Below are 26,219 nucleotides of genomic sequence, written 5' to 3' on the forward strand. Positions count from 1 at the left end.
GAGTGTAATGGTGACTAAAGGGTGTTTTTTCATGTCCTCTATGCTCTAACTATGAAAATATTTGATTTACAAATAAGGAATCCTACTTCGCAGAATTTCATTTATCACGGTAGGGTCTAGAACCGATTAACCGCGATAAACGAGGGTTCACTGTAGATTTCTATTAGGAGATACATGCAAAACACCTATATGTAAGTGCTCTATTTTGGAGATCTGAACATCTGAAATTTATTCCAAACATGACTAATGATTTCAAGAATATCTATTGTTATTATAAAACATGTACTTATATAAGTATAATCAAATATTGTTACAATCCAAGTTATACTGTTTTAATCTTTATAAGGTACTGTTTAATGCCGTGTTTAATCTCCCCAATCACTTGGTGAATTAGGGTTCCTTTATTTTTATTAACTTTCTATTGTGACGTGGAGGAAAGTTTACAGAACAAATTGGTTTTCCATTCAACAAGTCATCTATGTTTTGATTCATTGCAACAATTGCCATCCCCACAATTGGAAACCCTCTTTCCACTTCCTTTCTGGGTTGACTGTTTCAATTTGCCCTTGTTTCCTATCCTTGCCTGCTTTCTGAGCTCCATCCTGGGGCAAACTCAACTCTATCTTCTAGAGTTGACTCTTTTACAGGGCTTTTGTTTACCTTATACACCTATTATTTGGCTGAAAATTGAGCCAAGGAGACAAATTTGGTTCTAGGCTCAGGGTGTTAGTATTAGGGGTTCCACCAGTCTCTATCATCCAGGTAGGCCCAGTCATTTTCGTAGACCTTGTTCAAAAGTTCTCTGCACCATGAGCAAAAATATCTGGGTGGCTTTCCCAGCAAGTGAAAGAGCCAAGACTAGATCTCAATGCCTAGGCAATGGCCTTTCACCACATCAATGTCCTTGAAGTTGTCAAAAAAAGAAAGGAATGAAAGAAAAAGAATAAAAAAAAGGACAGGTGCAATGCCAGAAGGCAGAGCCAGGTGAGGGTAGTTAACCACAAAAGCAAACTCCTAGGCTGAGTGGGGGAGCCCTTAAGGTATACTGGATTAGATACTGGGTAACTAAACTCAAGGCCAGCTGTTCCAACACACTAGTGAAATGTGAGGTTATCTGCTCCCATAAAGATGTACAGCCTGGAAACCGTAGGTAGAGAGTTCTTCTCTACCCTTTGAGTGAAGGTCTCTGTAAGTCAGAATCAACTGGATGGCAGTGCACACCTATTGTTTGGCTGAAAGTTAAGGGTGTTAGTCCCTCTGCCTCAAAGGTCTCTGGTCCGCGTGTACATTTCTTTCTTTCTGTTTTCTTTTTTTTTTACAGGAGAGAGCGCGAGCACAGTCCCCCACTACCACAAATTATGCAGCCGAGTTTCCCACATTTGGGGAAATCGCAGGGGTCAGCACATCCGGAGTGCGACGGATAAGCCTCGCCCTGGGAAAACCACCTTCGTGATCATGGTATCTCCCTGCCAGGTAAGCACATTGCTTTCATGTTACACTTTTTTCTACACTGTTTGAAATGTTAACAGTTTGTGGAGTTCTTAATTAACAAGCATCTTCTTTTGAAGAATAAATTTACCTCTGGGGACTTTAGGTGGCTATCAATCATTGACCAACATGTGCCGTGAATTGCTTTCCTTCTGGTAAAACCCTGAGAATTGCAGCATTTGAGCAGCTGTGAATTGTATTCAGAAAAAAGATTTGGGTGAGAAAGATGAGGGCAACAAATGTACAAATGTGTTTGACATCCAATGGATGGATGGATGAATTGTGATGAGTTGTACGAGGCTCCAATAAAATGATTATTAAAAAAAAGAAAGTTGGGAATGCCAAAAAAAAAAAAAGATTTGGGGACATGGGGCCTATTTGGGGTATGTTGGGTCCAAACAAGGTTCAGTTGGGGTCAGAGAGAAGCCTGGGAATAAAGTAACGAAGAAAATAGCAAGAAAAGGTTTAAATCTCTAAGTCTCTCTTTTTAATATCATCTGCTGAAATTAATGGGGAATAAAAGACTAGGCTAATTATTCAACTAGAGATTGGTGGAACCTTCAAGACGATGGCCCTTGAATTCAACACACCCATGACTCCGTTTTCAGTCAAACAATAGAACGGGACAATCAGGAGGGCAGGGAGAGTGGGAAGAGACACTCCTTTGACTAATCAACCGCTGCAGATCAAAAGGCCAGTGCTCACCCAGCTGCAGTGTTCGAAGGGGTGAGGAAGGGAGAAAGAGTGGAAACAGACAACACAGGGAGGAGGTAGGTTTGTTATTTTGTTGTTGTTGTTGTTGTTGTTGGGTGTCATCCAGTCAGTGAAGGCTCTTAGTGACCCCTGTACAATAGAGTGAAACCCTGCTGGTCCTGTGCCAGTCTCATGATTGTGCTCATGTCTGAGCTCATGATTTCAGCCTCGTGTCGATTGTTTTTGAGGGGCTTCCTCTTTTTCGCAGCCCCTCAACTTTACCAAGCATGATGTCTTTCTCCAGGGACTGGTCTTTCCGACAACATGTGCAAAGTACATGAGACGAAGTCTCGCCCTCCTTGCCCCTAAGGAGCATTCCAAGACAGATTTGTTTACCCTGTAAGCAGTTCATTGTGCTTTGAATATTCTTTGCCAGCACCACCATTCAAATGCATCGATCCTTTGATCTTCTTTATTCCATGTCCAACTTTCACATGCAGAGGAGGCAATAAGTGATAGGATATTGAAGGGATTTCAACAACAAAACAAAACTGTGTACGAATTGTTGAATGTAAAACTTTATCTGCTCTGTAAACCTTCACACAATTCATAATGTTTTTTAAGTAATGGATATTCTTTCATTTAGTAAATATAGTGGCCTGAAAAGTATATTCACTAAAACACACACCAAAAAAAATGTTATTTTTTGTCCATGGTCTATGGCTAGATTGCACTAACCAGTCTCCCTTATTAGGGATAGCAAGGTATAGGAGATCTTGCCAGGGGACGTAGCCAGCTCCGACCCCAAAGCCTCTATTCTCCTAATCTTCTAGTCCCCTTTCAATCCCACAGTGACCTGGAAGATGTACTGCACATGGGGGAACCGTAAGAAGGGCGCCTGGGCCCTTCGATCACTGTTTTGAGGAAAGCTACCTGTGAAGCAGAAACATACACTTGAAGTGGATCCCTAAGCTTCTCTGTTGGGAAAAGCCCCCGAGCGTGCAGCTTTGTTTTGTAGTAGTTTCTTCCATTAGTAGCTGATCAAAACTATGCACAGTGGGACCTGAGACGGCCAGAACTCAACAGGACTGCCTCGTGCTCAGTCCTACAAGTTTTTGACTTTTGACGGGATGCAGAATCACCACTTTTCTTTTGCTTATTTTAGTGGGAAATATTTGAGTTTGCCTTCTTGGACAAGTTTCTGCCTTACACGGGATAGATGATAGATAAATAGACAGACAGATAGGTGATAGACAGACAGACACACTGGTTTATCTTCATGCATAAGTTAAGTGAAAATTACAATTTCCTTCTTGTCATGTGGTAAAGAAAAAATATTCTGCAGCAAAAATAGTAGTGCGATTTCCATGGAGTAAAATGAACAGAAAGCATTTCAAAACTGAATGGCCCTGAGGATGAACCAAAAGGAGCCGAAACAGCCCCTGAGAAACAAACTCCATACTTTCAAACGCAGCCTTTGAGCAGCTCAAGAGAGATGAATCAGATGAATTAAAAAGCATGGTACCAAATACAAAAAGAGAAAAATATGCTGGGAGCTTCTTCCTTCCCCTTTTCCCTTCCTCAAACATCGCTTCAGCAAAGATGGCTGCGTGTCCATCACGGGCCCTCCGTTGTGCGAGGTGTGAGGGAGCCACGGTGAGCCAGAGACACTCCTGCCCTCATGCAGCTTCTCTTATAAAGAAACAAAACCAGAAAATAAACCTTTTCATAGGAAAACAACCCAATGTTCCACAGCAAGTTGCTCTGAAGAAAGTTGAAACAAGTTAATAAAATGAGAGAATAACTGAGGGTAGAAGCGAAGATAATTTTGTGACAGTCAGGTGAGACCTTTCTGAGCAAATGATGCTTAAGGGACAATTGGAATGCTTATTTAAAACCCAGATTTGCAAAGAGTAGGTGAGGAGCAATCAAAACTGAGGAAATAAAGATCGTACAGGCTTGTTCAACAAGCACAGGGAATGTCAGTGTGGTTGGAGAAGTGTGAGTATGAGAGAGAGAGGTATCAGACTAATACAGAAAAAAAGGAGGGACCTAATTTGCATATTATCCTCACAAGCCTGTGGAACTACTGCACAATTTTAATCAGAAGGGTCATATTATCTGATATATACGGTACTTTCAGAAGCGCAGTGTGGTAATATGATGGAAACATGCACTATTCCAGGCAAGACCAGGTGCCATTGCAGTCAAGTTGAAGATAAAGGACATCTGGATTAGGGTGGTAGCAGGAATGCTAGCAGAAAGTGAGTGGATGTTTCTACACTTTGAAGAGAAACCCAACAAGGCTACCAGTAGCAGCAGATTTTGAAGGTAAGGGAGCAAAGAATCAAGGATGGCGTCTCAATCTTTTGACCTCAGCAACTAAGAGGATGGAAGCAGAGACTGAGATTGGGGGGAAAGCACATGATGCTCTCTGTTCCCCAGAGTCTGGAACTCCGGAGAACGGTGCAAGATGATCATTCAGCTACAGGACAGGGTCAACCGGCTAGCCCGAGAACCTAACAAGTAACACTATCATCTCAAAGAAACATGAAATATCCCCAATCTTACAAAAGAATGTCTATATTGTGATTTTTAAAAACACCTATGACAAAGAATTTGGCATTTCATCCATTTTTTGCACGTACCATTGGATGACCTGAATGCAGTGACAGTATACTGCGCAACCAGCCCCACTGTCTGCTTCCACGTGAACAGACCAGCGCTGACCAGGGCCCCGAGCTTCCAGAGTGCTTCCTTCCAAAGTGCAGCTCTAAACAAGTAACCCCTCACAACAAAGCTGGTGCTTCTGAGCCAGCATTACTGAGGATCTGAGTCAACTGAAATCAATACAATACTGGGTCTGAGCTTTGCGGCAAAGGAATTCCCAGAAAGACGTTATAGGTGTTAAGAAGAGGCAACAGGATAAGTGGACGAGGGAGATGGAGCAGGTGTTTTGACAAAGTTGCCTTGGTATAAAAAAAGAAGCAGAGACAGAGAAAGTCAGGTCCGGGGAGAAGGCTGTATCCACGGAGGCAGGTGAGGGGGTTATGATGAGCACAGCAACGCTTAGAGACATCTCTGTCTTTCAAAGGAAGATCAATGGACACCTAGGTACCAGACTTCTCCCTTGGTGTTGGGTTAAATGAGGAGGAGGAGAAGTAATAACTCATGCTACCCTTATTTCACGCTCTGAACCCGCAAGGATACAATGGGCATAGAACTAAGGTTTCACTGTTGAAGTTGTTAGCTGTGATCAAGTTGGCCACCAACACGTGGTGACCCCAGGTGCAGAGTAGAACTGTCCCCATGGGGCTTTCTCAGCTGAAAACTTTACAGAAGTAAAATGCCAGGATTTTTTTTGCCCACCGATCCACTGCCTGTGCTTGAACCAGCAACCTTTCTGTTAGGAGTCCACTACACACTGCTTCCACCACTGAGGCTCCTTTCCATTGAGCTAATGAACCATCAGAAGAGGCTTTTGATTTCTGTGCTGTCCAGTGGAAAGCCCAGATGGCAACAGGGATTGGAGAACTTGGCTCGTGATAAACACACATCTTGTAAATTTTAAAAACAAGAGTTACCCGGTTACTCCTCGGATAATTAGAAATGTAATTAGGCCCACTGGCCCATTTTCCCACGCAATCTCTTAATCAAGAATTTGCCAGGTCTTGTTTCTATGGAAGTGTTCATGCTCGCCTCTACATCCTGTAAGAAAATAGCCACTGAGCTATTCTGAGAGCTGCTCTCTGGGTGAACTCTGATCTCTGCCCCTCCACCAGCCTCTGAACACTCCCAGTGCCAACCCCTTCATCACCTGCAGTCACGCATAAAAAAGTAATAAACCACATTCCTTCCTGTGTTTCCACTGTTACAGTAGTATAGTTTTATAACAGAAAACAGTCCAGTTCTTACCAACAGGGTATAAAAATAGTGATTATATATATTTGAAACATAGCTCCATTCATGTTTTTCAAAAGAAAGACTGAGCAGATGGTTACAAAGTATTAAATCTAATGTGTTGCCAAGGATCTGCCCCTGAGGGAAAGGAAAAGAAACTGACAAAGTGTGGATCATTCTTCCATATGAAAACATTCTTCCCTGATACTTGTCAGATCTCCCCAAAACATGCAGATGTAGAAGCCCATCAAAACATGAGAGAGGCTTCTAAAAGCTCCTGGGAAAATGTCATTATCTTTCCGTTCTTTTTCCACAGACTTTTTGATGCCCCCCTGTATTAGCCTCAATCAGCACACACTCCTCCAATTCCAAGAGTTATCCCTATAATTATATGAATATTTATATTGATGATCTAGAATAAGAATAATGGTAAAAATCAGTACAAGAATGGTTTATTCTAATAATGTGCATTGTATGATACTCGCCTTCCTGACATGATTGCTGAAGATAAAAAATTGGTGCATAACTAAATATGGTGAAGAAAGTTGATGGTGCCCAGCTATTAAAAGATATAGTATCTGGCATCTTAAAGGCTTGTAGTTAAACAAGGAGCCATCTAGCAGGGAAGCAACAAAGCCCACATGAAAGAAGCACACCAGCCTGTCTGTTCATGAGGTGTCAATGGGAAGAGGTATCAAAAGTTCAAAAACAAGTAACCAAATTGATGTGAAGGAGCACTGAGGGGTAGTCGAGACACAAAACCCACATAACTATCCCCTAGTTCTTTAATATTTCATGCCCTTACTATTCTGGTTTTTGTTTTATCTCATTAATCATGTTATATTTGTGTATGCCCTTTGTACATGTAAGATCGTTCTGTACATAAAGCCAAGGAAGATAACCCTTCAGAAACAGTAATAGGAGTAATGGTTCCCTGAGGTCATGGGAAGAGAAGGGAGAAATAGAAAGCAGATAGCACTGAGAACTGCATAACCCTACTCAACGGGATTGGACAACAGAATTGTGTGTGAGTGGATATATTGGATTGTGTAAGATACATCACACACACAAAAACTATTATAGGGTGGAAAAGGGGTTCCTGGAGGGAGGGCAGGGGAGGAAGGGGATATAGGAGAGCTGGTATCAAGGAGTTCAAGAAGAAAGAAAATGTTTGAAACTGATTGTGGTAGCAATTGTACAATACTGCTTAATGTGTTTAAACTATGGAATGTTATGATATCTGTGAGAGCTCCCAACAAAATGTTTAAATTTTGTTTAAAAATGATAATACTAATGATGGTATTTTATGAATTCAAAACAATTTGCTATGCTTCTGAATGTATTATCTCATTATCATCTTAAAAGAGAAATCCATTTTCTCATGCTGGCGTTGGCCATGTTTATTTGCGACGAGTAGTCAGCAAGAAATTCTATATCCTGACAGCACAGCCAGAGCAGCCTACTGAAGAGCCACACATTTTCTCCATTCCCAGCTCTGTGAGGATTGAGTTGAAGGTATTCTTCTGAATCCTAAAGAGTTGGGTCAACTAATTCAAGGAGGGTTAGCAGGAGGCTTAGCCTAAATTATGCTACATAACAGAGAGGGTCCTACTCCCAAAGTTGAGTGGCTTACAAAATATTCATCACATATCAGCTTTCCCATCACACATGTCATCTTATTCTAAGACGTCAGCTGAAAGAGCTTGGGGCATTGTCATCTGTGTGTCTTACATTACGGGGAAGAGCAGGATCTGGGAGAACCACACAGTTGCTCACAGAGCTTCTATCCTGAAATTGTGCGTGCCATTTTCACTTGTACTTCACTGACCGAAGCAGGTTTGATATCCTAACCTGGCATCAGTGGGATAAGGGTGATGGAGCGAATGTTCTGAATAATAATACAATCCACCAGGTGCAATAAAGTTAATAAAGCCACACACAAAATGCAGAATCCCCCCCCTTAAATACTGGCATATGGCCTGCGTGGAAGGCAGCATGCAGAAGGACAAAGCCCTGGGCTTTGTCTGGTGCACAGTGTCCCTTTTTAAAAATCATTTTACTTGAGGGCTCTTACAAATCTTATAGTAATCCATCATTCAATGGTACTAAACATACTTGTACATCAACATTTCCAAAACAATTTCTTTCTACTGGAGCCCTGGGTATCCGCTCCTCATTTTCCCCTCCCTCCCTCATGAAACCTTAACCAATTACAGTATTATTATTGCTCTTTCATGTCTTATACTCTCTGTTGTCTCCCTTCACCCACCTTTATCTGTCCCCCTTGGGGGGCTATATAGGCAACCTGTGGTGGGCTCCCCCTTTCTCCCCCTCTCCCCACCCTTACCATCCCCCTACCCTCGTGATACTTCACCTTTCTTGAGTCTGCGTGTTCACACTTATAAAATGGAGACACTCTAGCCCAGTGGTTCTCAACCTTCCCAATGCTGCGGTCATTTCACACAGCTCCTCAAGTTGTGGTGACCCCCCCCCCATAAAATTATTTTCATTGCTACTTCATAACTGTAATTTCTCTACGGTTATGAATCGTTCAACCCCCACAGGGGTCAGGACCCACAGGTTGAGAACCGCTGCCCTAGCCAATCATGCCACTTTATCGCAATTTATTGTGAACTACTAAATTTATTTTGAGGCTCTGAAAAGAAAATGTATATAAAAGTGGTTTAAGAAATTCAGAACACTCAGAAAGGTGATTGAATCAACATTTTTACACATTGCAGTACTGTTAGCACCGGCACAATGCATATAACATCACATTGCCCTTTTTTAAAAAGAAAAAAGTAAAATAAATAACTTTTTAAACCGAAACAACGCACTAAGTTTCTGAGAGTCTAAACTATATGGGCTCCAAGTTCAAGCAATGAGATTATGAACATGACCCCAATTGCTATACTTTCCTCAGACACAGCTTCTAATTTAAACTAATGTCTCAGAGAGTTCTTGCAGAATAACCAACTGGAAATCTTATCACAAAGAGAAAAAGGACTACTATCAGATTCATAAACCACTGAACTCCCGTGACAGCCATTTTCAAAGTGGGGGCTGTTTCTGCTTGAGTCCGATGCAGCAAAATGAAACGACCTCCGGTTGGTTAATCGCATCGTCGTTGACAAAGGGCCTTGTTATCTCCTATTGATTGGCCCAGAGTCCCCATAGCTTCTCTTGGGTGGGCTCTGAAGCACTCTCTGCAGAGCAGGGGTCTTTAATGCACCTGATCTCTGCTACTCCCTGGGAAGTGAAGAACATGGAAAGTCTTTTGTACTTCTTGTTCCACTAAGAGCCTCAATAAGCTTTGCAAGATAGCTTGGACAAATGTGGGTAATATTTCGCTTTAATTTGCAAGCCAGCTTCATTCATCACGGTTGTACTAACATGGGTCATTCTCAGTCCATTTACTCAGGGGGTGAAAAAAATGCTCGCCTCTCTAGTTCTCCCTAGGCAACAGTGAAACAGTGGCCCGGCCCCAGACCGTCTCGGGACCCAGGTAGGTGGATGGATGCTTCCTCCAAGCACCCTCAGTTAGACCAATGCTCAGGACGGAGCTACAGAAATAGCCACGAGTTGCGTGAATTTAACCATAAAAGAGAAGAGGAAACACTTTGTTTTTGCTTGGTTGGGTTTTTTTTAGTGTTTTGCTTCTTCCCAAACTGCCTCCTCCCTCTTTTTGTTATCACCCCCATTTGGCTCAAGGAAAGGCCAAACTTCCACTTTAGGGGATGAGCACAGTTAGCCAAGGAAAAACATCCTACGTCCCTTTTCCAAGGAAGGGGTGAGGGGACGAAGCCTCAGCCCAACAATGAGACCGGGAAGACTTTCCTAGAAGGTGGGAGAGGGACGTTTCTGGGAAGAATTGTGTTGAGCATAAAATGGCATAACCTTCTCTCTCTGTGTCTGTCTCTCTCTCGCTGCTGTTATGAACACACCTGACCGCAACGATGGCAGCCACCGTGTAACCAAAGCTCCACATATGAAAGATGGCAGGAGAAAAAGGGGCATTTCTCTAAATGCTTTATTCACTCCTCATGGCCCACCTGATGTTCTTACTTGGCACTCTGAGCTACATCTTCCTACCTCAGATTGACTCCACTGTTCAGCCATTTCTCCTGAAGTGCCGTCTTTCCCTCCTTGCTCCTATAGAAAGTATCCGTGATAGACAAAGAAAAGCCTGAAGTCCAAGTGCACTGCATGGCCTAAGAGGGTACCACAAGAGCAGGTGCACAGCGTGTGCTGAGCAGGAACATCCTCAGGAAAATCACTCATCACAAAACAAGGCCTCAAAGAGAAAGGGCAGATTCACTCACACCGTTGAACCCTCATGGAACTGACTATGTAATAAACATTGTACCTACACAGACAGAATTATACTAATACAAGGAGTTTCAAACAGCATTAATACCAGAAATTTTCTCCAACATTTTACCAAACCTCAATAGTGAATGGGGGGCAGTCAGGAATGGAAGGTACATTGGCTCCAATGGCAAACAAATAGGTTTTCCAGTAATGAGCAGGCTTCAAATTGGTTTGGGGCTCTTTTTATAATTTTCCACAGTTTATCCCAATATATAGCAGCAAAGATGTGAGAAGAGAAATGTTCTAAACCACCATCTCGCATAGCAGTTAAGATTTAACTATGGTGAATGGGAAGGAGACTGGTAAGTTTTCATTTTTACATGCTGTTAATTTCTTGATACAAACCAGAACATACGGTAAGACCTAAAAATAACAATTAGCTCGAAGAATACTAAGGAATAGATGAAAAAAGATTCATAGCTAAAAGGGAAACATCAATTCCCAGATACACATAATCAAATTCTAATCTATAAAGGTGAATAACAGGACCAAAAAACAGATGGGAAAAGAAACAACTCATTAGTTAAATTATGTTGCTACTCAGTACCTAGTGAATAATAAAGAAAATATTCCAGGGAAAAAATGTTGAAAATAAAGGCCACTTACCAGGTATTAATGACTACAGGTGATTAGATATATTACATGAACAACTAAAGATGTTGTTAGTCAAACCCAAAAATAATAATAATAATAACAAGGGATAAACAATAAGACACACAAGACAGAGGTTATTAGTTCTGGTCATTTAAAAGAATAAAAATAAATTTGCTGAAAGATTCATCAAGTAATACTGCCTTTACCTTCAGGACACAAACTACCAGGACTTGCCCATTCCATTCTGTTCACGATGACCCCTGTACTGACGAACACAGATCCTCGTGGTGAGTGACCGTGTCGGAAATGGCTGGGTACAACCAAGCCAGAGACAAGGACAAGTCATCATTTAACTCATTAAAGCTTCCCTAAGCTCATGACAGTAAGTCAGGGAGCAACTAAGTAGTGAATGGGCTCGTGTATTGTGGCACTGTGACACACAGACACTTTTTAGAGGGGGTGGGGGCAGGGGGAGGGGGAGAAAGGAGAGCTCTAGATAGCTTGCTTTGCTGAACAGCGCGTGCTGTGCTTACCACTCAACAGGGTGAAGTTCTAAGCTGGGAAAGTGGTCTCAACCTACGTTAGAGTGGAAATAGAAATGACTGGTACTGAGGGCACCAACCCATATATCAAACTTATGAATCCATGTGTAAACTTTGTGACTTCAAGGAGAGATTTGGGATTGGCAGACCATGAATCAATCATTAAGAAATCCAATTGATATAATAAAATGTTTGACTTTGCAAGGTGAAAGAGAAGACGCTTAGTATAAACTGGTGCCAACATTCCAAAGTAGGGTCTACCGCGTAACATTTCATTGAGCTGGGAGACAACCACGCGCATGAAACGATGAGCCTGTTTGCACAGGTGTTTGACGCAAAGAGAACAGCATTGTGGTTCCACTGTTTTGGCTTGGCTAGAAATTTCATCACTAGCTTCAAAATTTTTTTCTTTCTCTTGCTACACCAAAGCAGCCAAGAAAAACAGAAGAATGGAGAACCCACGGTGAGTTGATAGGATTTAGTACAGGATTATGATTTCTCATATAAGTTCCAAAACCAAATGATGTTTGTTACTCTTCAACCGCATCTACATGTTTCTCCCAACTGATTTCATTAAGTGGTCTACTAACCTTCGCAGTAGGCAGAGTCTCCCTGGACAGATATGTAACCATTCTTGCATTCACAAGTAGCTTTTGTATTCCGGTTTTTGCACTCTGAGTTTTCGCCACATTTAGGTCCTTCTGCACAAAAATTATGACCTGAGAAACAAATATATTTTACATTAGAAAAGGAAGGGGAAAAATACACCCAAATAATTAAAATAAGAGACTGTTACTCTGTGTTACTAGGGATGTAAACATAGCTTACAAAGATGCAAAGGTTAGCTGGGTAGGAGTGTGGGGAGTGGGACTAGGAAACGGAATCATGTCAGGCTAAGACATTACCCTTTCCCTAATACTCAAAGTTATTAATATTTGTGATGACTGAAGACTTTAGTCCATGATGCTATTGAATCTTTAGATTTATTATTTTTTATTATTATTCTTAGGGATTTAATACATATATTCCATATTTCAATTGCATCAAGTAGAATGTACAATTGCTACTACAATCAGTTTCCAAACATTCTTTTTCTACACGGACCCCTTGACATCTCTCCCTTTTACCCCACCTGCAGCGCGGCATCCCTGTCCCCCTCCCCCTTATTCTACTTGCTCTCCCTCTAGGTCCATCAATCCTGGGTTTCACGTACCGAAATAGAAAAGCATGTAACACAGCTTCAAGAGAGTGACCTCCATGGACCTCACACCTCTGAAATATACTCTAATAGGAACAAAACCCAAACCAAACCATTGTAGTCACCTAGCTTAACATGAAGAACTCCATCTTGTTTCAAGCTGCCTTTAACCCCTGCTAGCCATTGTTCCCCCTTCTCCTATTCCCTCTCCCTGTTCTCCCAACAAGACCTTGACTCTTCCAAAATGTCTCCAAACCCTGCCAGCCCAACTCGCAAGAACTCTGTACTCTCTTGTAAGAAAGACCTTGAATTAGTACCTGTAGCTGTGCGGTTCCCCACAACCATTGCCCTGCCAAGCCCATAAGAAAGTAACTGCTAGAATGTCCCACCCCTTGAGCCAGCCCCCTATTTAGAACTATACAAAGCTTGTAATTTCTTTGACCTGGATTGAGAAGTTCCCACTTTCAGTTCAACTGTTCAATAAAGGCTTTAATTATTAAAATAGTGGTGTGGTTGATCTCACCCGTTTTACAAAACAAAACATAAAAAATACAGAAAATTTTGGAAACCAGATCAGGTCCAGCTTGCATCATAGAGGGGATCTACTGACAAAGTTTTAACTGTTCAGGTTGGATTTATGCCTTTGATTATCTATACTCTTCTCTCCCAAGCACTCTGTTTAGTGACCACTTTCCTCCCTTCTCTCCATTTTAGAGAGGGGGAGTTCCCCGGAGTCTTGTTTCCTAAGTAGTCACACAAACGAATCTTGGGCTTCCCCTGTCACCCATGGCTTTCCGCACACCTCATTCTCACAATTGTGGCTCTGATACCGATCCCTCCTTCGACTTCAGATTATATGGATCCCAATCCTTCGGTGATTGATGAAACTTTTTATAGGCTTCTTCCATAGCCACCTTCTTCGAATTACAATTGTATGTAATTCATCGTGCACACAAAAGAGTATGGAAAATGGACATACATGATTTGCCTAATAATAAAGTTAATACAGTCATAATATTAGCATTATCTCTTGATGACATAAATGAAATTGAAGGAAATGGTTTTTTTTTGGCTTTGTTTTGGTTTATTGCAATTCAGCTATTTGAAAGCCTGTGGTTATAGTTCATTCATCAATATTGTATAATAATATGTCATATTAATAGATCAAAATATATATCATCCATTATACTACTGATTGACAGAAGGTTGCAGGATTTGACACTACATGTACTGCTACCAGAAATATTCTTGACCTTGTTTCCCAGGAAATAGATCACTGCTATTCTATTCAAACACATCTAACACCTTCTTCAGTTTCTACTTCTTCTTGCATCGCAGACATCCCCTTCAAGGATATTTCCTTTTCCTTGGAAAGCCTCCTGTAGAAGTTATTTCGGAAGGATCTGTGGGTAGTAACTGTGCCCAATTTTAATTTGTCCAAATGTATCATTACATCACCCTCATGTAGGACAACTACTTTCACTTGGCATTACATTCCTTTCTTTCAAAACTTGGAGGTGTTTTCCACAGTGCTAATGCTCTTTAGAAGACAGCTGTTGATCTAACCTAACATTCATTTCTTTGCATATGACTTACATTTTTTCTATGAATGATCTGATTAAGACTTTGGGTTGTTCTTTTCTTTGCCATTCTGTTTTGTGTGGTGTGCTTCAGCTGCAAGCCGAGGGATCTACTCTGAGCTTTGATTCCTTGGGGTTCCTGACTAAATGGTGTCTTTCAACATTTGGTAAATTTTCAATATTATCTTTTCAAACATTTCCTCTTAACCCTTCTCATTATTCTTCTCCTCAGGTATTCCAATTAAATAGGTAATGTTACTGCTCAGCCTCTCTTCCCTATATTAGATTCACTTTCATGTCAGCCCCCTCTTCTCTTCACTGTGTGGAATTCTGAGTCACTTTCAGACGTAACATTCGGTTTGCTAATGTTCTCTCTTAGTAGGCATTGCTACTTAGTAGGCATTTTGAACTGTAGACCTCGAGGTTAGCAGCCACAATAGCAACCACTATGGCACCAGGGCTCCCTAAGTAGCCCATGTATTTGTATTTGATAGCATTCTATTTGATTCTATTTTTAGTCTGCTGGTTCAAGTTTGATAGTCTTTCTTCTTCACCCCTCCGTTTCCTCTTATATTTCTGTAAACATGTGATATAGCTATATTTTATAATGACAAGTCCAACAGGTTCATTCTTTATGTTTTAGATTTATAGTTAGCTCTTCATTAGGAGTTTTATCCCAGGTGGATTATTTTCTTATGTTTTAAGCGATTCATTAGTTTTTGAGCTCACATAATTATTTGGAGTTCACATAATTTAATCTATGGAAATGATTTGCAACTTATGTTTTACATTTCTTATGGGAGGATTTGCATTTCCTTCCCACAAGAAGGAAGGATTGTTCCTTTGTGAACAACCAACTCAAGTTAACTTTGAACTACTTTTTGTTCTGATACAAAAGTATTAAACAACATAGGAGGAAACAGAAAAACCTAGCCCTAAGCATTCAAATTTTCAAACTGGAAATCAGGAAAGCCAACGGAAGGATCTCCTCCTCCAGACCCCCGCATAGAATCAAGATCGGTAACTCTCCTTGTGAAGAGATTTTTCATAGTTCATTCACTGAAAATTCACCAAAGTTTGTGCTTTATGAATCTCCTAGAAATCCTAGGATTTGCTCCTTGTCCACTTATACATGGAGTATTAAAAGCCAGATTCTATTCTACTGAGGATTAGAAATTGCCCTCAAAGAAATACCTACACTTCAGTGCTTATGTTAATGGAATCACTTCTTTTTATATTTGATCCCTTATTTCCCCCCCATCTTATGTGGCCAGTTCTATAAAACTCTCAAAAATCACATATTTTACAGTAATTTTTATGTGAATTAGAGACAGTAGGTTATACCTCCCGTAAACCAAACCAAACCAAACTCACTGCTATGGAGTCAATTCTGGCGCATGCCCTCTAGCAGGGCAGAATCGCACGTGTGGGGTCCTGAGACTGTAACTCTTTACTGGAGTGGAGGGTTCATCTTTCTCCAGTGGAGTGGCTGGTGGTTTTGAACTGCAGACTCCAAAGTTAGCAGCTCAAAGAGTAACCACTATGTAACCAGGGTTCCTAATACCTTTCATAAAAGTTATGAAATTTAATTATGAGTTAAGTCATATGAAGGTACTTAACATTAAACCCCTACTAGTATTAATAATCATCATGTTCTATATTACATATTAGGAGCCCTGGTGGTGTAGTGGTTACAAGTTGGGCTGTGATCCACACGGTCAGCAGTGTGATACCAGCAGCCACCCCAGGGGAGAAAAATGGGGGTTTCTACTCCCATAAAGAGGGACAGTTTTGGAAACTCACCCTGTCCTGTAGGGTCGCTACGAGTGGGCATTGACTCAAAAGCAGTGCAGATATTCCATAAATGACAGAGAAAAGAAATGGATCTGGGAATCCAGAGATCTAAATTCTAATGCAGAATTACAGCTAACAAATTCAAGAGATCACTTTGTCTATCTATGTCTATATACATAAAAATGAACAAGATCAGTGATATTCAAACTATGCTCCACAGAGCCGTGGACAGAGCTGATTGTTAGGTAGGGCTCATCTCCCAATCCTTATTCAAACAGAATAGCCCTGCTTTCTTTTTGTTTTATGTTGATCATCTAAGGAACAGATTCTGGCTTAAAAATATATGTAATTTGCTGAACTCGATAAACTCAAGCTTTTCGATTATTTTCAGTGAAGACATTCTATAACATTTTTCACTGAAATACATTTTACTTTTAAATTCTGATTTGAGTAAATAATCTGAGAAGCTGAACTCTATGAAAAAGATGGCAGTAACAGGACTGGAGGGAAGGTTCATTAACGACATGTGATATGCAGATAACACAACCTCACTTTCTCCAAACTAAGAGGATTTGAAGCACTTGCTGTGAAAATCAAGACTGCAGCTCTCAGTATGGAATGCAATCCAACGTAAAATCCTCACAACTAGACCAGTAAACAACAACATAATCAGAAAATATTGAAGTTGTCCAGGTTTTCCTTTTGCTTAGATCCACAATCAGTGCTTTTAAAAGCTGCAGTCAAGACAGCAGGTGATGTCTTGCCTGGGGCAAATCTACTGCACAAGACTTTTTGGAGGTCACTTGGAGGATTAAGGTGAGCCTGACCCAAGCCATAGAACTTTCAATTGTCTCATTTGCGTGTGACAGTTGGATAATGAATGCGGAAGAGCACAGAAGAACTGATGCGCTTGAATTATAATTTTGGTGAAGCATACTGAAAGTACCGTGAATGGCAAGGAGAACAAGCAAATCTTTCTGGGAAGAAGTACAACCAGACTGTTCCTAAGAATGGAAGATGGTGAGGCTTTGTGTCAGGAGAGACCCAGCTAGCTACACACCAGACGTGAATCCAGGTCCTCACCAACCCAACAGCAATTGTCACAAGGCACGGGTCACACATGCTTCCATCCTCCATCTTTATTCACCCTCTTCTGACACAAGCCACTTCTCCCCTGATAGGCTACTTTTCTGCTAGTTTCAATAATTCATTGCAACGGCCACACAGAATTTGACAGAGGACCCTGACAATTATGGGATTTATTAGTGAAGTTAACAGTTACTACCAGTCAAGACCAAATGAAAACTAGAGCCTAAAGACGACCTTGAGTCTATCCCACCTGAATTTTAAAAACATCTCAAGAACAGATTTGACAAATTAAACACAATGACAGAAAATCGTATGAGCTGTGGAATGACATCAAGCATATCACAGATGAAGAAAGTAAGAAAAGATCAAAGTGGATGTCAGAAGAGACTCTGAAACTTGCTCTTTCTCATGGAGTAGCTAAGGCAAGTGGAAGAAACGATGGAGTCAAAGAGCCAAACAGAAATGTTCAAAGCGCAACTCAAGGAGACAAAGTAAAGTATTATAATGAAATGTGCCAAGACGGAGAGTTAGAAAACCAAACAGGAAGAACATGCTGAGCATAATGGAAGCTACAAGAAGAAATAATTCAGTCCTGAGTCACAATATTGGAAGATTCTATAGGCAAAATATGGAATGATGCAGGAAGCATCCAGAGAAGATGGAAAGAATACACTCACTTTACCAAAAAGAACTAGCTGAATTACACCATTTCAAGAGGTAGCATATGAGAAAGAGCCATTGTACTGAAAGAAGTTTAAGTTGCACTGAAAACATCATTATCCTAAAACAAGGCTCCAGGAATAGATGGAATACCAATTGAAATGTTTTTTTTCGTTTTGTTTTGTTTTTCAATTGAAATGTTTTAAAAATCTGATGAAGCATTGGAAATACTCATGTGTGCCAAGAAATCTGGACAACTACTTGGCCAACTCACTGGAAGAGATCCATATGTGTACCTAGTCCAAATAAAGATGACCCACTAGAATGCTCAAATTGTATAACATTATTATTAATCTCATATGTAAGTAAAATGTTGCTGCATATCTCCCAATAACGGGTGCAGCAGTACTGCCAGAGGTTCAGACCAGATTCAGAAGAGGATGTGGAACAAGGGATACCACTGCTGTCAGATGAATCTTGGCTGTAAGAAGAGAGAGACGTGTACCTATCTCCTATTGATGATGCCAAGGCATTCAACTGTATGGATTCTAACAAACGATGGACAATCTTGAGAAGAATGGGAACTCTAGAATATTTCATTGGGAATTGTCTCTTCCTGCCAGCCACTGAGAAACCTTGTAGTCAGGGGAATGGCAAAACTGACCAATTCCCGAGTTAAGAGTCTCCACACCTTATCGGCAGGGTCCCACTGACTCATTTGGTGGGAGTTATAGAGACTGAGTCAGGATCTACTCCATGGCAGTGAGTTTTTTGAGAGAGCATAGAAACATGGATAGAAGAGCCATGCCAGGAAATGTCCCTGCACCTGTCAAGGAAAGACACTAGAAGAGATGAGTTGACACAGTGAGTACAACAGTGGGCTCAAACTCAACAACTCTGAGAATGGTGCATGATCAGCCAGGGTTTCCTGTTGCTGTGCATCATCGGGCCGCTGGGAATTGAAACCAACTCAACAGCACTAACAATAACAACACACCTACCTACAAGGGTGCTTCCAAAAGTGCGTGAATAAATTAGCTTTGAATTTCATGGTTCCAAGAGCTTTTTGAAGCTACTGAAAATGTGGAAATATCCTGTAACTGTAACCAAGAGGGCTTTATGATGTTTGTGAAAGAATGAAATGAACAGATGACGGAATTTTTCCATGACTTTTTTTGAAGCCTCCTTATATTATCACAGGAGAAATTCCATATACTTCTCCATCCATGTTCATTTTCGGTGTTCATGTAGCCACTCAGAGAAAATTATGATGGTAACTGTGGGATATGTGGCTCACAGTAGTTACCTCTGTTGCTTTTCACTCTTATGTTCCTCCAGTGTCTTCCTTTGCTTTGATCATTTCAAGCTCACATCCCCCCAATGGTAGACTGCCTTTCCCTTCACCCGATGGAGTCCTGGTGGAGCTGTTGGGTAAATGGTGAACTGCTAACCACAAGGCTGTTGGTTCAAACCCATCAGCTGCTCTGAGGGAGAATGTGGAGGCTGTCTGCAGATGTACAGCTTGTAAAACCCTGGAAAATGTGGCTCGGAGTGGGGATCAACTCAAAGACAGTGGGGGTGGGCTTCCTTTCACCTAAGTCAATATGTGCCTACCCTCTAGCTAGTGTGGAATATAATTCGAAATCAAGGTACGTAGGCATAGATGGACTAAAAAATTACATCCACAATCAATACTTATGTTAGCATTCAAGAAATAAAATGACCTATTGCTTTGGGTGAATCTGCGGTGAGAGTCCTATTTTAAAAAGCAAAATCGTCACCTTGAGGGCTAAGGTGATCTTGACTCAGCCGTCGTCTTTAGAGAGTGGTATTTCAATCACCTTACATGTGTGTGAAGGGTGGATAATGAGTGAGAAAGACCAAGGAATAGGTGGTGCATTTGAATGATGGGGCTGACAAGGAATACTGAAAATACAATGACTGCCAAGAACAAATACAAGAACAAGCCAATCTGTCTAGAATGATCATAGAAGCAGAGAGAAGACTTGGCCTCGTGTACTTTGGACATGCTGTCCGCAGAGAGCAGTCCCCGGAGAAGAACATGATGATAAATTAGAGGGCTTGCACACACCCAAAAGGAACATGAGCTAGATTGAACTGGTGGCTGTAACATTAAGCTCAAATATGACAACAATCGTGAGGGTGGCACAGGACTTGGCAGTGTTGTGTTCTGTTGTGCACAGGGTCCCTACAACCCAGAGCTGACCCGATGGCACCTAACGACAGACCAGACACTAATGAGAATAATTATTACATAATAATAATGATAGGATAAAAACACTTTTAATATGCCTAGAATTATACTAGATGCTTTAATGTGGATTATATTATATATTTTATTTTCAAATGTTATTGCGAAAACTATGAAATACACATAAGGCATTGAAACAGTGCCTGATACATGCTGAGGTCAATAAATATGAGCCATTATTATGGTGGTGGTGGTGGTGGTGGTATTGATGATGATGATGATGATGATGACAGCAGCAATGTCTAAAGGTCAGAACAAGTCAACTGGTCACTAGTATCCTTAATGTGAAGATAAGAAAAGTTCAAACACTAACATCTAAAGAATAATAGGTTCTAAGTTATGTACAGCTAACTACAATGCCCATATACTCATTATATCATATACTCTTTCAGCAGCAAACCTCAGTGATAAAACTGTAAAATATACAGCCACTCCTTAAACCATTTAAAAATGGATCCATAATCACGGATGAGTATAGGTTTCATATCTAGTCTCACTTCCTATAGCAGATTAAAACTGGTGATTTCCCCAATCAAATTAGAAGCAAGAGTTTAACTTGGAGATATTTAAAACATCTGCCCATCGGGAACACTCCCAGATGGGCTGCAAAGGCTTTATTCCCTGTTACAATGAAAGGAACTTGATGTGTTTTCTTTGTTTAAGATACCACTTTCGGGGATCATAGCGCTGTCTTTGCCAGAGAAAATGCCTGGACCCCACTGGTCCTGTCAGGATGGCTCCGCAATGAAGTCACCACAGTTACTGTCAGTGTAGAGCCTGACTCCATGTCATCGGTGCATCCTTTCTGACACAGCTTCTTTGTCTATTTTCCTTTCTGCTTCTTTCCAGAAGACTGCACTATCCTTTCCCTTCCACATGCACTTGGCAGCTTGACTAAGCCCCCAAACAGTGTTGATTTCTCAGTGCATCTCCCTCTATCAGCCACGTGCCAGGGCAACTGACAACGCTGAGAGTGCAGTAAATTGCACTTCAAGGACAGGCAAAGGCAAGGGGACACACTGGCCTCAATGTCAGATCCATTTTGGGTCTGTTCAGCTGTCGTGCCAAAGACACGCATTCTTTTCATTAATGCAGAGCTTTACCCAAGTAATATTTTAGGGTCCGCTTGCCTCTCTGCACATAGGAACAAATACCCATGCTCTGGGTATTTATGGGGTACCTATTCCATAAGCCCCGTGAGCAAGGCAGCACCTCGTACATTTCTAGGGACAAAGGAAAGGTGGCTGAGACATATTCTCTGCCCACAGGGCAACTGGAATCTATGAGATGAAATCAGTAACATGCATGGACAGCACCAAATACAAAGCTCTCTGTGTTAAGCCATGAGCCATGAGCAGGATAAAGTATCCTAGGGACTGAAGGAAGGAGAGATCACGCCCAGATGATACAGAGCTTATTTTAAGCTCATAGCTGGCAGAAACTTCAGAAGAACTTGAGAAACTTGAGGCACCTCAAATTATGTGACATGGGTGTAATAAGCATGACATGTCAATAGAACACATGATTTGGACGTATTCGCAAGAGAGACCACCAAAAAGAAACACACACTGCCACCACGTCGATGCCGACTCTTAGTGACCCTATGGGACAGGGTAGAACTGCCCCTGGGAGTTTCCGAGACTAACTCTTGACAGGAGTAGAAAGTCCCAGCTTTCTCCGGAGTAGCAGCTTACAATTAGCAGCACAGCTCAGTGCCACTCCACTACCATGGCTCCTAGAAAAGAGAAATGACTGATCAAGGCAGGCAGGCCCTGGGTTACAAACCACCAACTTAGAACAACTCGCAGAGAGGAGCTAACCCCCTTATGTCTTTGCTGGGCCGTAAACCCAGAAACCACGCACGGCAAGCAGAATGTGGTATCCGGCTTCACCCCTGACTTGGGAGCCACTGCTCATACCAAGCAAGCCCACTAAGCCCTGGAGGTGATAGTGGAGGTAGGTAGAGGAAGGGTGCTTCCACCATGGCCCCAAAGCTAGCACAGGCTTTGTCTGGGCTGGCAGGAGCCCCTGTAGGAGAAAGGCTACAGGTCTGGACCTAGCTTTACTCCAAACTGCCCAATTGAGTGCTGCTTCAGCCCTGTCTGCAACTGGGTGACCTAGACCCTGGCTGTCCGGGTCCCATTCCACCTTACTTCACTGACATCTCCAGTTCCATACCGTCAACCCAAACCAAGTGCCAGGCTCCCAAGGATGGGGGAAAGAGAGAATCTCAGTGTGGGAGACATAATACTGGCCCTTGTCACCAGAGGAAGACAAAGACCTCAATGTCTACGCCATCAACAAGATACAGTGGTTTGTAATGACCAATTGGGCATCACAACATTACTTTTATTTTCAAAAACTCCCATCTATCGAGTCAATTCTGACTCATAACAACCCTGTAGGACAAGACAGGACTATCTTTGAGGGTTTCTGAGACTGTAACTCGTTACAGAAGTAGAAAACCTTCTTTCTCTCACGGAGCACTTTGTGGTTTTGAACTGCTGACTGTGAGGTGAGCAGACCAGTGCATAACCCACCACACATTACCAAACCAGACCCAAGTCACTGCCCTCAAGTCAATTCCAACTCACAGGGACCCCCCTAGGACAGGATAGATCTGCCCCTGTGGGTGTCCGAGGCTTTAAGTCTACAGGAGTAGAAAACTGGTGGTATCAAACTGCCGACTTTTCAGTTAGCTACTCAATGCATAGCCACTATGCAACCAGACCTTTTTTATTACTATTATTATTATTATTATTATTACTGCAATATTATGTTAAACAGGTTTTAGCTATCTTTAAGCATTTAGTATTTTAATGCACATAAAATTATAGTTATTATACACTAAGACAAACATGTGACCAGTTTCAGAGAGACGTTCCTCACCATTACAATTCACGGACAAATTAGGCTTAAAGACAGACTTAATGGTGGAACTTGCTTGAAATCTGGGGGCTGCTTGTATACTACATGCTAGATATCAGATAAGTGTACATATAGCATCTCATTTAATTCTATGAACAATTCTATTATCGTCCCGTTTTACAGGGGGGCCAATGGAAGCTTGGGGAGGTTACTGGGTTTGTGTAAAGAACACTGAGCGGGAGCTGAAGCCCAGGTCTGAATGAGGCCCGAGCTCTTACTCCCTGTGCTGTTCTCCCCAAGGCAGATATTTCCCAGTATTTTATGACCCAAATGATTAAAAAGACATCCGTTTTTGTACATGTATACTCAGACTACAATGTCAACTTCTCATTCCCATTTTATTTTTTCCACTAGGTGTTCTGTATCTCCTTCACAAGAAATCATAATTGAGTCACTGAAATTTCTTGAAGTCTGAGTCTGATTCACGTCTCTCAACTAAGGGCTTCTCACAGAGGGGCAGTTTGATGGATGGCTTATAGACAGATAAGACATATGGACAGGAATGAATACAGTGGGTAAGTAAGAGGATGGATGAAGGAATAAATATATAGTGGGATGCAATGACCCTTCTTAACCCAAAAGAAGACCAATTAATCACAATGGTTTTCCTGGTCGCCATGTTTCTTCCTGCGGTTTTATTAAGATACAATTTACATACCATAAAGTTAAGTTACGGCCAGTCTACAGGGTCAATGACTTTTAGTGTCTGTAGAGTTGTGGGATCATCACTCTAATCCAAGTTCAGGACATCTCCGTCACCCTTGCTGATTAGCATCATTTAAAAAGAAACTCACCTCAACAGCTAGTTAGCTGCAACTCAATAATCTTCCATTAATCACTGCAATTCAGAATCTAAGGGTTTTGTCCTTCTTATCGGATGTGTCTGAATCACATGCCATTTCTTCCTGGATATTCATCTTCTGTTGCTACCCAAAATCCCTCTTCCCTGAAGTCCTGCAGCTAAACCTTACTACTGCTGCTTCTTGGCTTCATTTTCTATTCCTCTTTTTGCTCTGTGGTTCCGTGGGTGAACATCACCCTCTTTCTTATTTTTTTTCTGAATTAGAAACACACACACACAAATAAACTACTCGGTGTTCTCATTCTCTTCTTGGCTATTTTTAATTAGTGACTCTGGAGTTTCCAGATGTGTTCGCCTATAATTACAAACCAGCACACAGTGGCATCTTTTAACCAGCAGTGGCCTAAATACAGAGCACAGCTTATTTATAAAAACTTCTTTTTATTGTTCTTTTTTCCAACATGCCAGGCAGAGTGCTAAACCTCATTAAGTCTTCACAAATATTACCCTAAATATTAGTGTTATTATCCCTATTTTACAGTTTAGGTAAACATGAGGAAGATTCTAACTAACTGACTCAAAATCAAACCACCAATAATACTTTTCCTAACTTTAATACTTGGGAGTATAAGTAACTACTAATGGTTACCCTCTAATGTTTGTAGGTCCCAATCCTTATATATTCTCTACAATCTAAAAAAAAACAAAAACATGTAGTTAGGTCTCAAATACAAGTTGTTTCGTCTGTTCTTAGCAAACATAGTGTTGGGGCCAGCACTGGCACCCAATTGTTTCCGAGAAGCTGGCTGAGGCTATCCGTACTTCCTTAGAAGCAATCACTGAGAGCGAATAGTGCCCGCTAAGCAAATAGCCAGTTATCCCTGAGGGCCAGCATGCTCTCCTTTACATGGCATTAAAGCCAATGGACCACCTGGCCCAAACTGAATTCTTAGTCTCGATACCCAAATCCACAATCCCCTGGTCCTCCACCTCCATCAGCAGTTTTGGTATCTACCCAAAATACACAACCAAGAATCCTCTTTGTCCTCCCTACTAAAAATCCCATACACCCACCTATCCTTTGTCAATGTTATTTCATAAATACTTTCTGAATGTATTTTGTCTTCCACCCCACAGTAACAACAGAGACCTCCATTATACAAGGAGCTATTATCATCTCTCCACTGGTCACTGCCCCATTTGCCTTCTGGCTCCCCATCTTGCAAGCCTCTAATCCATTTCCACACAAAGGAATCCTTTAAAAACACAGATTGGGTGGTGAGAGTGGTGATAACTGGAGGGTGGAGGGAAGGTGGGGTAGAAAGGGGGAACTGATTACAAGGATCTACATTTAGCCTCCTCCCTGGGAGATGGACAACAGAAAAGTGGGTGAAGGGAGACATCGGACAGTAAGACATGACAATACTAATTTATAAATTATCAAGGGTTCATGAAGGAGTCGGGGAGGGAAGGGGAAAATGAGGAGCTGATGCCAAGGGTTCAAGTAGAAAGGAAATGTTTTGAGAATGATGATAGCAATAAATGTGCAAATGTGCTTGACACAATGGAAGGTTGGATGGATTGTGATAAGACTTGTACGAACTCCCAATAAACTGATTTTAAAAAACAAACAAAACACACAGATTGGATCATGTCACTCTCCATTGAAAAACTCCCCTGCATTTCCCATTTTACTTAAGGGAAATACAAAATCATTAACTTTGACTTAACAACATACAAGAATCCCTTTCTCTCCCCATCACTGCCCTCAAACCACATTGATCTTTCTTTTGATGCCTCCATTTCCTCATTCGGAATCTTTGCAAATCTGTTCCACTGACTCAGAACACTATTATCCATCCCTACAAGACCATTCCTACTCATTTTTGAATACCGCTATAAAAATCAGATGTTCAAAGAACCTTCCCTTGCCTCTCTGTTTAAATTAAATTAAATTTAAGAAAAACAAACCACCTCACTGCCATTGCATCAATTTCAACTCAGACCAACACTGTAGAGTAGAATAGAGTTGCCCCTGTGGGCACTAACTCAGATTCCCACTCGATGTTGTTTGTCAGATCTCTTCTAACCTCAAGTACCTTGAGATCTTCTCTCTCTGAAGCCATTTCAATTAAACACCCACCTAAAATTCTGAGGAAAACAAAAGAGAAAATTGTCTGATGCCAAGAATCTTGGGGAGGATTTAATAATTGAGGGGCATAAAATTTTAAATAATACAGATAATCTCAACTCATTTCAGACCAGGCCAGATGACAAGGCAAGTGAGCATGAATTAAACTTACGGACA

At 41.3% G+C, this 26,219-nt stretch overlaps 1 protein-coding gene and 1 non-coding gene across 3 annotated transcripts in view; both read right to left on the reverse strand.

Moving 5' to 3' along the window:
* Positions 1 to 26,219, reverse strand: part of NELL1 (neural EGFL like 1) — a 1,001,735-nt gene that overhangs the window by 694,059 nt on the left and 281,457 nt on the right. For both annotated transcript variants that reach the window (XM_004711602.2, XM_004711601.2), the window contains exon 12: positions 12,179 to 12,307. In XM_004711602.2, coding sequence (XP_004711659.2) covers positions 12,179 to 12,307 — 129 coding nt within the window. The remainder of the gene's footprint in view (positions 1 to 12,178; positions 12,308 to 26,219) is intronic.
* Positions 1,319 to 1,481, reverse strand: LOC115869904. The gene has a single exon (XR_004046428.1). It is a non-coding gene; the product is annotated as a U1 spliceosomal RNA (small nuclear RNA).

This window comes from Echinops telfairi, unplaced genomic scaffold (genome assembly GCF_000313985.2).
Source record: "Echinops telfairi isolate 266 unplaced genomic scaffold, ASM31398v2 ScPeMD7_60;HRSCAF=208, whole genome shotgun sequence".
Lineage (NCBI taxonomy): Eukaryota > Metazoa > Chordata > Mammalia > Afrosoricida > Tenrecidae > Echinops > Echinops telfairi.